The 13,146-nt window shown below is 41.3% G+C and overlaps 1 protein-coding gene across 2 annotated transcripts in view; it reads left to right on the top strand.

Moving 5' to 3' along the window:
* The window catches only part of GLDC (glycine decarboxylase), a 99,281-nt gene that overhangs the window by 34,307 nt on the left and 51,828 nt on the right, over positions 1-13,146 (top strand). For both annotated transcript variants that reach the window (XM_060014732.2, XM_069540772.1), the window contains exons 8-14: positions 1,532-1,628; positions 7,153-7,258; positions 8,662-8,801; positions 9,398-9,478; positions 11,806-11,903; positions 12,414-12,498; positions 12,672-12,713. In XM_060014732.2, the coding sequence (XP_059870715.1) occupies positions 1,532-1,628; positions 7,153-7,258; positions 8,662-8,801; positions 9,398-9,478; positions 11,806-11,903; positions 12,414-12,498; positions 12,672-12,713 (649 nt within the window). The remainder of the gene's footprint in view (positions 1-1,531; positions 1,629-7,152; positions 7,259-8,661; positions 8,802-9,397; positions 9,479-11,805; positions 11,904-12,413; positions 12,499-12,671; positions 12,714-13,146) is intronic.

The raw sequence follows: 13,146 nt of genomic DNA, 5'->3' as shown, positions 1-13,146 counted from the left end.
AGCTCATGTTTCTTCCCTTTTATTGTGGTTATGGGTTTTCCTGCTCCTTCTCTTGATCACAAAAGTTGTTGATTTCTCTTTGAATTTAACTGGGCCATTTTGGGTCAAATTTAACTGGGCCATTTTGGGTCGATTAAGGAAATGTAAACATAGAGTCAGAAGAGAGAATGTATTTGGGGTATGAATGTTTGGGGTATCAATGCCCTACCTACTCCCCAACCCCATCCCAACACACACACACACACACACACACACACACACACACATCCCATTATCCCATACACACACACACACCCCCCCATTATCCCATACCTGGCCTTTCTCAAATGCCATGTACCTCTTCTCGAATGCCATGAATTTGTGCATATTTGGAAAAGTATGTTTACAATTTATAGCATATTTGTATTGAAGTCATAGAAATGAATTTTAGATTGATGAAAGTCTTGAGAGACTGAATATTTTAAGTGTGTTTTATATCTAACTAGTTTCTTTCTCAAAAGTATTAACATGCCACATGGCTATGTAAAGACAAGTGCAATAAGAGATTACCATGCACACATTGGGTGTGACCTACATTATTTCCTAGAGGCCTGCCCTTTGGCCATTTGAGTAATTTCCAAATGTACTTCCTTGAGTGCTTCTCATTGATGAAAATCCTCGGGTTGAGAATTGAGATGAATGCCATGATTATTACTGTGGAACTTTAGCATATTGTTTTTGACCTTTCATAAAGCTGGGCTATTAATGTAAGTGAAGAGTCTGAATTAGTGAATGATGTGCTAGTGATGAGAAGTTCTGAAATACTTACACTTTGTCACATGATGGCAAAAGGCACTTTGCTTTTTAATGTAAAAAATAATAGTTTCTTTAAGTATTCTTACATTACATTTTCTTTCAATGATGTCTCTTCAACAGATGAGATGTGACAGAGGGTTTTCTAATTTAAAAGAGTTTCATATATCAGTTATCATCTTCTGATTTTTGTATTGAACTTCTTACCTTTCTGGAAAGTGGACCTGAGAGTTTGATGAAATAAAGGCTAAGACTGCTGAATCTTTGTGGTTATCTAGATTTTTAATTGTATTAAGAAAGGAGAAATTTTATTAGAGACAAGTGTTAGGTTGTTAACATCCTTCATTTATAGCCATATAGTTGCTTTAGATTTCTAGTATAGAAATTCTGTTTCCTTTGTCGGGTATTTCCCTTTTCTCTGAGTCTGCCAAGAAGCTCAGAGTGAAGTTTAATCCTCAATCACCATCATTTTATTAGGCTGGGTGATTCCTGGAAAATTTTCTTTTAAAGTTCCCAGCTTATTGTATATATCTCAGTGCCTCAAATCCTCAAAGTACAAACTGAAAATTAACAGTCCCCTTTAGAAGAAGATGGTTTGGAAATTGTTTCTTTATGGCCTTGCACCTAAGTAACTTTGCTGAATTCACTTAAAGGTGGGAAGGAAAGAAGCAGTTCTGTTTATGGCAACTCCTGGTGCTATGATGATCTGTACTAACCGGATGTTTTATTCTTGGTCCAGAGATGCCAGTGGAAAAGAAGTGTATCGTCTTGCTCTTCAAACCAGGGAGCAACACATCCGGAGAGACAAGGCTACCAGCAACATCTGTACAGCTCAGGTAGATCACATACCTGACCTGCTCACTGAATGTCTTACAGTCTACAGCAATGAGCTACTTGTTCATTTACTGAGTTGTTGCTTCATTCATCCACGGAGCAGTGTGCACACCAAAAATGTCAAGATCTTGTTGGTAGAGAAGCCTTGTGGTCTTGTCAGAACGCCAATACAATGTATTTTACTGTGGTTCCATGTATGCACACCCTTCACCTGTTAGGGTCTCTGGCATTCTTGGCCACAGGGCAGGTCCATTATGGGTGGTGACTGGGGCACCTCCTCTTAGAGCTGAGATGGAGGCCCTCCAGGTTAGTGTGAGGAAGGCAAGGTGAAGGTGCTTGAGGTGACTGTACTGAGGGGATAGTCCAGATTGGCCAGCCGGTGGTGGCCATGGGATACTCTTACTGGGAACTCATGAGAGACATTTCTGAAATGTATGGGACAAAAGAGGAGGAGTTACCTGAATGTTGCCCAATGTCTCAGGTTAGAGGGAGCAGTGTTTTCTGACATCCAGCCAGTTCCTAGGATCAGGTGGAGGACCACTCCTGAGCATATAATGCATTCTCGGTTCTCTTCCATTCGGGGTCAGGGAAAGGGAGAGATCTCACAGATACCCCAGTAGGCAGTGCAGTGTTCTTCCTCTCAGAGCATTGGCTCACAGCACCACCGCCAGCTTTTAGAAGGCCTCTCCAGGGAGGGAGTAGATGATAAGGTCTGCTTATAGTTTGCTCCATATCCATTGGTGGTTGAAATAGTTTCCTCAGTTGGTTTTCCTGTATTATTCTTTTTGTCTCAGGGAGGCGGCTGCTTTTCAGGGAAGAGCTCCTCTAGTATTGCAGGAAGAAGCCAGTTGTCACAAGCTTGTCCTCTGTTGACAGCAAATTGATCTTTATGTGATGCCTTTACTTTCTGTAGTTTACCCTTCATTTGTTGAATTCCCTGCTTACATATCTTCCCTTCCTCTGCTGCTTTCTGCTCATGTTCTTCCAGAACATGTCTTTCTGATCATAAGTGCACTAAGGGCTTTCTGCTTCAAGGTTTGAATTAATTTTCCAGGTTAACTTGGGCATTCTACAATGAGCAAAAGTTACATTCCTACTTCTTTTTTCCTTCCAGTTCATAGATAGCTGATATTTCATTATTTAACTTGGATCATAAGAGGTCTCTGTTTTTCAGCAATGAATAAAATGATGTTTGCCCTAGAGATAGTCATACCCTGTCTTCTCTGATTTTCATTTTCTTATTCTGGAGATTTTCTAACTCTCCATTGTCTATTTCATCTCACGTGTTTCTTCTCATAACTGGTTGCATGAAACAATTGCTTGTGACGCCAGTGTCATTTTCTTTGTAGGCCTATAATTATTCTCTTTTGTTCGGAGATGACTGATATTTTTTAAGCTGTTCCTTGAGCACTCTATGTCATTACTCCAGCCTTCTTCTTGTAGCACCTCTTCCATGTTCTTCTCAAGGCTGCCCCATTCCTCTTGAGTGTTGTAGGGTCCACACTTGACTTCTCTTAGTTTTGCATCACTGATGGTGCAGAAATTTTTTTTTTTTTTTTTTGCGTTATGCAGGCCTCTCACTGTTGTGGCCTTTCCCGTTGTGGAGCACAGGCTCCGGATGCGCAGGATCAGTGGCCATGGCTCATGGGCCCAGCTGCTTCACGGCATGTGGGATCCTCCTGGACCCGGGCACGAACCCGCGTCCCCTGCATCGGCAGGCAGACTCTCAACAACTGCGCCACCAGGGAAGCCCCGAGAACTTTTTTTTTTTTTTAATCTCTGAAAACTCATTACTGAATTCTTTAAAAAAAATCTTTCTGTAAACTTGTGACATTTCTACAGGTGTCTGAATTTGCATCATATCTTCTTCTTTATATTCTCTTATTTCTCAACTTCCACCATAGGCTTTCATTAGCTTTTTCTGAAGTCCAGGGGTATTGATGTATAATTTACATTTCATTAGCTCTCTTATTGAGATTTAACTCTACATATAATTCACCCATTTAAAGTACACCATTCAATGGTTGATAGTATTTTCACAAAGTTGGGTAACCATCACCAGCATTTCATTTCTGGATATTTTTATCACCCCTAAAAGAAACTTGTTCCCATTAAGCAGTCACTTCCTATCCTTCTCGCCTCCCTTCAGCCCCTGGTGACCACTTATCTCCTTTCTGTCTCTATGGATCTGCCTATTCTGGATATTTCATATAAATGAGATCATACAATATGTAGCCTTTTGTGCCTGGTTTCTTTCATTTGAGATAATGTTTTCAAGGTTCATCCACGTTGTAGAATTGGGAAGGAAAAGAAAATTTTTTCGTCTAACCTTCTAGGTTCTTCTAGCTGGTCTAAGAATTAAATTGATATGAGACAGATTAACATGAGAAAATGACATTTTATACATACATACAGGATCCCCACATATATGAGAGGCTCAGAGACCCCACATACATGAGAGGTTAAAGGACAGAAAAGTAAATAAGGTTATACATGTCATCCTGGGCTAAGGAATAGGATAGGGGCCAGGTGCTTCCAAGCATGGGAGGGCCATTCACTGGATGATAAGAAGAAGAACAAGATGTCTGGTAATTAGTTGTTTGTTCTGCCATATAGATGGGGCCACTTAGATAAAATTTATCTTTGGTAATAACTCCTTTTCTGGGAAAAATCCTCAATTTAAATTCTTCTGGGCAGTTAAGGGAGGAGCAGTAGTTTCTCTTGAGCCCAGAAGGTCTCCATTGCCTGAACTCAAAATAATCCACGTGCTAAAGTGGCAGATGTTAGGGAGGCCTGTTTGGAACCCCTACAGTATCAGGAATCAATACTTCATTCTTTTTTATGGCTGAAGAATATCCCATTGTATGGATATATCATATTTTGTTAATCCATTCATCAATTGATGGGCATTTAGGTTGCTTCCACTTTGGGGTACTTTGAATAAGGCTGCTATGCACATTTGTGTATAAGTTTTTGTGGGGACATATATTTTCAGTTCTCCTGGGTATATTCCTAGAAATAGAATTTCTGGGTCATTGGTAACTCTATGTTGAACTAATTGAGGAACTTCCAGACTCTTTTCTGAAGTGGCTGCACCATTTTACATTCCCTCCTCCAATATATGAGGGTTGTAATTTCTCCACATTTTCACCTGTACTTGTTACTGTTCCTCTTTTTGGTTATAGCTGTCCTAGTGGGTGTGAAGTGATATCTCACCGTGGGATTGATTTGCAGTTACCTAATAACTAATGATTTTGAGCATCCTTTCATGATTCACTTTTTTTAAAAAATAAATTTATTTTATTTATTTATTTTTGGCTGCGTTGGGTCTTCATTGCTGCACGTGGGCTTTCTCTAGTTGGGGCGAGCAGGGGCTACTCTTTGTTGCGGCACACGGGCTTTTCATTGTGGTGTCTTCTCTTGTTGCGGAGCACGGGCTCTAGGTGCGTGGGCTTCAGTAGTTGTGGCACGTGGGCTCAGTAGTTGTGGCTTGCGGGCTCTAGAGCATGGGCTCAGTAGTTGTGGTGCACGGGCTTGTGGGATCTGGCTGGACCAGGGCTCAAACTCGTGTCCCCTGCATTGGCAGGCGGATTCTTAGCCACTGCGCCACCAGGGAAGTCCCCATGACTCACTTTTGATTACTTTAAGTATCCTAATTATGTTGTTTGTCAGATTATCAAAGAAATTTGAATCTTCTTGGTCTCTCTGTTTCCCTGAACTTCCTTTGATACTCTAATGCCTTACCAGGATTTCTAAAAGTGACTTTGTACTTTTCATTAATTTGTTGGTCAGTTCGCTGATACAGTCTCCTGTTTGTAGAAAGAATGATCTCTAGTTTAAAAAGTGACATGAATCAACCTCCACAAAGCCTCTGTGATGGGAGGCTTCCAGAGCATTCTGTGAACATCAAGCCTGAGTTTTTATTCCCAGGCAGCATAGCCATGAGCCATGATACACTATATTATGGATGTTTTACTTCAGACATGCCCTCTCCATAGCTATAATGTGTTGTGGTTCTTCTGTATTTATTTCTAATTGTTATACAGAGTCCACAAGAGTGTCTGTACCCTCTCTGGCACTTGGTCCAAGAAAGTCTACTGCAGTGTTCTCTGATGTCTTCTTTTCCTTATTTTCTTTATTGACTCTGATTTCACTTTCTGGCATTTTTGCAGTGATCCCAGAGAGATTCCTTCTAACAGCCTCACAGAGGAAATGGGTACCTAACAAAATAGATCTGATATTGAACATCATCCAACTTTAAAGCACTGTGTTTCTCATCTGAGTAGTGTTTCTGTTCTGTAATGTGCCCCTTCCCACCTTGGGATGATTGAACATGAAGGTGGACCTTGAACTGCTGACCTAGTACATTAGGACAAAAGTCACTTTAGTGGGACTGGAAACTCATAGAAACCATGGTGCTGGACCAATGAGATGGGAGGGGCTGTGGGAGAATTGAATGGACTAAGCAGGTGAGGAGTCTGAGATTAGAGTTTGGGTCGGTTACCTAGGGTGATATTGCATGGTTAGAAGGCTGCTGGTTGGTAGGATCTAGGGTGGAAAAGCAGGTGAGGGATAGGGTGAGAGAGAGGAGAGACAGGAGGTGGCCCTCCATGATTTTCCCCCACATTGGCCCTCATTTTGGTTTCTGACCCTTGCCATCCTCTTTTTATCCTCCTCCCTGACCCAAGATGCCATGACAGTGGTCCCTTCCTTGCTCCCTATGCTGGATTCCATCCCTGAGTCTCTGAGAGATTCTAGTGCCATTCTTTCCTATTCTCTGTCACACTAGGATACACACTTCCCTGTAAATATTTTTGTGAAACTTCAATCAACGGTCAGGAGAGATATCTTTACCCGAGAAAGTCACCTTACTGTCAGCAGGGAATAAGCCAGTAGGTTTTGGTTTTCCCTTCCTAATATATCTCCTGCCAACTCATTTTGGTTTTATTCCCCTGCGTCCTGCATTTTCATCTTTGGTGGTCCTTTGCATAGATTCACCATTCACCTCTTGGTTGGCTGAAATTCAGTTTCTAGTGTTTTATTTAAGGCTTCAAGAGAATTATACTCCCTGACTTCTTGTGTGTTTGAAAATTTTTCTTGCTTTTATCCTTGAAGAACTGTATTATTGAGCATAAAATTCTTAGATCTCACCGTTTTCCCCTGAAGTCTTTGTTGTTCCACTATCTTCCAACATTAAATATTGCATCTCCATGTCTGATGACAGCCTGATCTTCCCCTTTATGGGATGATTATGTTGCATGGATGGAGCGCCTTACTAATGGTCACATTCAAAGGTTTAGTATAGTGACGCTAGGGTGTCTTGGATGCTGTATTTACCCCTCAGATGGTTGGGCAGGTTATGAATGTTCTCCAGCTATCACAGAGAAGGCAGGGAGTCTGATCATTTTGCTTTGTACCTGCTTTTAGTTTTGGCATCTCAAGTCAGAACAACAGTCCCTCCCACTAATCATCTTCCTGATATCACATTGTTGAACATGATTCTTTAAAAGCTCTTTGTCGTTTTAGGCTCTCTTGGCGAATATGGCTGCAATGTTTGCAATCTACCATGGGTCCCACGGACTGGAACATATTGCTAGGAGGGTACATAATGCCACTTTGATTTTGTCTGAAGGTGAGTCAGTTTTCTGTTTTAAAACTTTTGGTTATAACAAGACCGATACATGTGAGTAAATAAAATTGAAAACTCACTGCATGCCTAATACTACATGCAAAATTAAAAGTCAAATAAAAACCTAGGAATAATATTTTCAACATCTATGACAGACTGAGTGTTAATATATTTAATATAGTGAGCTCTTCCTCAGTCCCCCCACCCCATACACAAGAAGAATGAACACCCTGAGAGAAAACTGGACAAAGGACATTAAATGTAATTTTAAAAGAAAGTATACAAATGAACATATATAATTTCAACCTCACTATTAATCAAAGAAATGTAAATTGAAAGAAAAAAATAGTGTTTCTCTCATTACATTGGCAGAGATTAAAAAGAATCCTGATATTGGTATGACTTTTATGAAGGCACTTAAACAATCTGTGTCAAAAGCTTTTAAAATGCGCCTACAATTTGATACAGAAATTCTAGGAATGTATCTAAAGGAAATAATCAGATAATGATGTAAAGGGTGTGCATTGAAACATTATTTACAATAGCACAATCTTGGAAACAGCCTAAACGTCCAATAATAAGTAATTAGTTAAATTATGGTACATAATTTAAGTTTGAATATTATATAGCCATTAAAAATAATGATAGGGGTTTTGATCTGTAGAAAAGCAAAATCTTCATGATACATTAAATTTTTTAAAAAAGGGTAAAGAAGTATATGTACGTGATATATCTCACACACACACACACACACACACACACACACACACACACACACACACACACACACACACACACACACACACCCTTCTAAAGGAATCTATAACAAGAAGTAACCACTAGTTATTTCTGGATGGTGATTATGGTGATTTTTTCTCCATTTTTATATGTATTTCACAACTTTCTGTAGCATAATAATAAACATTTACCTTTTTTAAAAAAAAATAAATTTATTTATTTATTTTTGGCTGTGTTGGGTCTTCGTTGCTGCACGTGGGCTTTCTCTAGTTGCGGCGAGCAGGGGCTACTCTTTGCTGCGATGCACAGGCTTCTCATTGCGATGGCTTTTCTTGTTGTGGAGCACGGGCTCTAGGTGCATGGGCTTCAGCAGTTGTGGCTCGCAGGCTTTAGAGCGCAGGCTCAGTAGTTGTGGTGCATGGGCTTAGTTGCCCCGTGGCATGTGGGATCATCCCAGACCAGGGCTCGAACCCATACCCCCTGGACTGGCAGGCGGATTCTTAACCACTGTGCCGCCAGGGAAGTCCTACTTGTTTTAAAAAAAGCACCGACCAAAACACTGGGTACGAACAGACGGTAGTAGGATTTACCTCTTTACTTCTGTGAAGCGTCAGTGGCAGAGGGTCTGGTTTCTACATAGAGACCGGTGGCTATCCTATCTTGTCTAGGTCTCAAGAGAGCAGGACACCAACTCCAGCATGACTTGTTCTTTGACACTTTGAAGATTCAGTGTGGCTGCTCAGTGAAGGAGGTCTTGGGCAGGGCTGCTCAGCGGCAAATAAATATTCGGCTGTTTGAGGATCACACAGTAAGTCAGACTTTCAGTTTTGTTTGTTTGTTTGTTGTACAAATTCTATAAATTTTTATGACTTTTCTCATTAAAATTTCTCTTTGTTTAAAAAAAAATCAGTATTGGACCTTTGGGCACAACTTCTTTGTAAACAATTTTCATTTCCAGTTTGGAACATTGTGGCCTTTTAAATGATAATCCATTGTCAGCTTTCCTTAAGATGTTGTGTTTTCATATATGGGACTCTTAGGCTCATATTTTGCTCATAATACTCCTTCGTTCACAATATGACTGTTCAAGGTAAAGGCTACGATAAGTGATATGATAAGGTAAGTTAAGAAAAAAGTGAGCATATCTAGTACCAAAAGGAGTGCCCTGCAGCCATTGGACTCTTTTAGAGTCCAGAAGTGGCTGTAAAACGCTCAATCTTTTGACATTTGGGACTGGTCTAGCCTACTTTGCCCAAGGGCCAACTTGGACATAATGATAGCCTGTTATTTTAGAACAACTGAGAGTTTTGTCCAGCACTTTCTCCCCTTTGACCTCTCTTGGAGTTTCTGCACTGATCTTGGCGTTTCGAGCTGATGTTTTCCCTTTCATTTTCGTTTCTATAGCTTGGTATTTCTCTTGATGAAACAGTCAATGAAAAAGATCTGGATGACTTGTTGTGGATCTTCGGCTGTGAGTCATCTGCAGTAAGTAAATCAAAATTCACGTTCCTCATAATGACTATTTGAGGAGGTGTCACAGATGGCTTTGCCTCTTATGGGCCTGAGTGTGAGTGTGAGGGGGCGCAGGAATGACATTAGGTGGCCTACGTTAAAATTCTGCCACCAATTGTCCCTTGCTACTGTGACTGCTGATAGTTAGAGGTCACTGCCGTGGGCCCTAGCCAGGACTGAGCTGCAAGGCTAGTTGGAAGGATTGTTAATGGTGTTTAACTGAAACTATTCCTAATACAAAGATTCATGGCATAGGCATCTTGGTTATGTTGATTCTGGGAAAACTGACCTAATATGTGCCAGGTCTTATGCTGTGCCCTGAGGCTAGTGGTAAATCAGACATACTTCCCGCCCTTTTGGAGCTTATAGTCTAATGAGGATCCAAACAGGCACAAGACTGCAATCCAGATGATGTCCTATGATGGGCACTGTCCAAAGATGCTCTCTGAGCACAGAGTGGAGGGGGCTTCTCACCAACACTTGGAAGAAACTGTCCTAAGCTGAGACCTGAGAGATGAGTAGGAGCTATCCAGACACAGTTGAGAAGAAGGAGGATGGGGCCAGAGGTGTTCCAGACACTGGGAAAAGCAGCCACAAAGGCTAGGAGGAGAGAGGTTATATGAGAACTAGAAACAGTTCAGTGAGACTGAGTTGGTTTCTAAAATGATGAAATAGCAGGGACATGTGAGCAGGAGAGTCTGTGGGATGGAAGAGAGATGTCAGCTACCTAGACCTGTGGCAAGGTGTTCATCAGAGCACTCTACAAGGCCTGGAGCATAGGAGCCACTTAATAAATATCTGTTAAAGGAATCAATGGAAGGAGACAGAAATAGGCTCCAGAGTGTTGATCAGGGCTGTCCTGGTTGTCTGAGCTCTCTTTGAGAGATGACTTCAGTATCAGATAACAAATGTAAATCATCAAAAAAGTATTATATTCTCTTTTAATCTTTAATTAATAAACAAGACTGAATAATATCTTCCCTCTAGAACTCTGCAGTAAATTTAATCACAGATATTTGTTCCATGCATTTGAAGAATATTTACAGAGCAACCACTGAGGGCTCTCATACTACCGGCCTGGAGCAGAATGAGGAGCAAGCCATGTATTTCATTATATATTCTGGATATTAAATGCTTATCAGATATATGATTTACAAATATTTCACCCAATTCTGTGGGTTATCTGTTAATTCTCTTGATAGTGTCCCTTTTTTTAATTAAAAAAATTTTTTTGATAGTGTTCCTTAGTGCACAAAAGTGCACTGTATTTTTTCTTGTGTTGCTCATGCTTTTGGTGTCATATTTAAGACACCATTGCCAAATCCAAGGTCATGCAGATTTGCCCCTATACTTTCTTCTAAGAGTTTTAGCTTGTAAATTTAGGTCCTTAATCCATTTTTTTAAAAAAAATAAATTTATTTATTTATTTGTTTTTGACTGCGTTGGGTCTTCATTGCTGCACGCGGGCTTTCTCTAGTTGCAGCGAGCAGGGGCTACTGTTCGTTGCGGTGCGCGGGCTTCTCATTGTGGTGGCTTCTCTTGTTGTGGAGCAGAGGCTCTAGGCGCGAGGGCTTCCATAGTTGTGGCACATGGGCTCCGTAGTTGTGGCACACGGGCTTAGTTGCTCCATGGCATGTGGGATCTTCCCGGACCAGGGCTCGAACCCGTGTCCCCTGCATTGGCAGGCGGATTCTTAACCACTGCGCCACCAAGGAAGTCCCCTTAATCCATTTTGAATTAGTTTTTGTATATGCTATAAGATAAGGATCCAACTTCATTCTTTTGCCTGTGTATATCAAGTTTTCTCAGCACCATTGTTGAAGAGACTGTCCTTTCTCCCACTGAATGGTCTTGACACTTGTATTTTATTAGAATTGTTCTCCAAGATAAAAGAGCAATGTCAAGTGAGAATCTTTACTTGAGTGTTATCATGGTCGTCACTTTTTAGATAGCCCTTTAAAATAGTTTACTGGAACTTGCTTCATTATTCAAGGAACATGCAGGGGATTTCAACTCTTTTTTCTTTGGCAGTAAAAATTGTTCACTTTTCTTTGCTCACTGTGGCTAAGTTCCACAGAACTTAATAACAGTGTTTTGGAGAATTGCCACAATGCATGAGCCCTGACATCTGTCACTGCACTGTGCCAGATATCCCTGGGGTGGGTGGTCAGGGAGGTGGGAGGTTGGATGGTAGGGAATTTCTGGTGCTCTGTCAGAATACACGCTGAATGGAAAGCCTTCTTCACATGTGGTTCCAGGCATGCTTCCTGCCCTTCAGTTTCTGTGGTCTCTCCATGCAGGAGCTGGTTGCTGAAAGCATGGGTGAGGAACAGAGAGGTATTCTAGGGACTGCCTTCAAGAGAACTAGTCCATTCCTCACACATCAGGTGTTCAACAGGTTTGTGTAGTTTGTGTGACTTCTGCATTGTGTGCTGTGGCTTGGGAGCACGGTAGAGAGTGGCTTCTACTATGGCATTCTGACTATGACATGGCCTGGTTTATTGTGGCTCAGCCTGACCCACTACTAAATCCCAATTCTAACCCGGGCGAAGCACACCTTATTTCCTGGTGGCTGTGCTCCCTTGACACTATAACCCCTAATTCTACTCTCAAGAAGATGAGAGTTTCGATGCATAGTCGCCAGGCTGAAGATCATACCCAGGAACTCAACATCCTCTTCTTTCCAACTCTTCCTCTCAGGCCCACAGGTGGCTTCTTGTCCTAGGGCATCCTCTGAGCTTCATGGGGGGTACACGCCCTTCCCTCTGATGCTTTGTTGGCATGTTGTCCATGGCCTAATTTGATCTGTATGTTGAAGGTAGATCTCAGTGTGTCTTACCTCTTAGAAGGATGTGTATGGGCTCTTACCTAACTATATTGGCCTAAACCATGTGTTTTATGTTCACAGCTATCACTCAGAAACAAATATTGTCCGATATATGAAGAGATTGGAAAACAAAGACATTTCCCTTGTTCATAGCATGATTCCGCTGGTAATTATGGCCTTTATTTCCACTTCCCACCCCACCCTGAACCCACCTCTTTGGGTCACATCTAATAGGCTGCAAGAGGGATGAATGGGTGACCATTCGGGGAGATGGGAGGGCCGATCAGACAGACCATAGAATGTCACTAACGTAATACGCTTTGGCTGTGCTTCTTCAAGGGGTCCTGTACCATGAAGCTCAACAGTTCATCTGAACTCACAGTAAGTAGGTCACTTCTATTAAAAGGGAACGTAGCAGAGGCAGTGTCTTGGCTTATACATAAGCAGATAACTAGAGAAAGCTGCTCCTGGGACCGTGGTTTAACAACTGCTTTAGTAATCCTTTACCTTGCTCTTCAACAGCCTTGGCAGAAACCCTAACTTTATCACAACCTGATCATTTAAATTTATGGGTGACATTATTTTTAAATATTAAAATCATTAAACATATAGTGTTTATGTCTTCCTATCTTCCCCAACTCCCCCCCCCACCCCTTTTAAACCTGCCACGTTGAAAGCTTTTATCAGTTTGTAGTTGTTAAGCTCAGATAGAATTAAGAACCGTAAGCCTTCTTTCTAGAAATCCTTCCCCAGTGCCAGAAAGGTAGAGATTTGAGGTTTTAATTTGTTTCTTGTATCAACAGAAGATTTGTGT

Source organism: Delphinus delphis, chromosome 6 (assembly GCF_949987515.2).
Source record: "Delphinus delphis chromosome 6, mDelDel1.2, whole genome shotgun sequence".
Lineage (NCBI taxonomy): Eukaryota > Metazoa > Chordata > Mammalia > Artiodactyla > Delphinidae > Delphinus > Delphinus delphis.
This window is presented reverse-complemented; position numbering and strand designations above follow the sequence as displayed.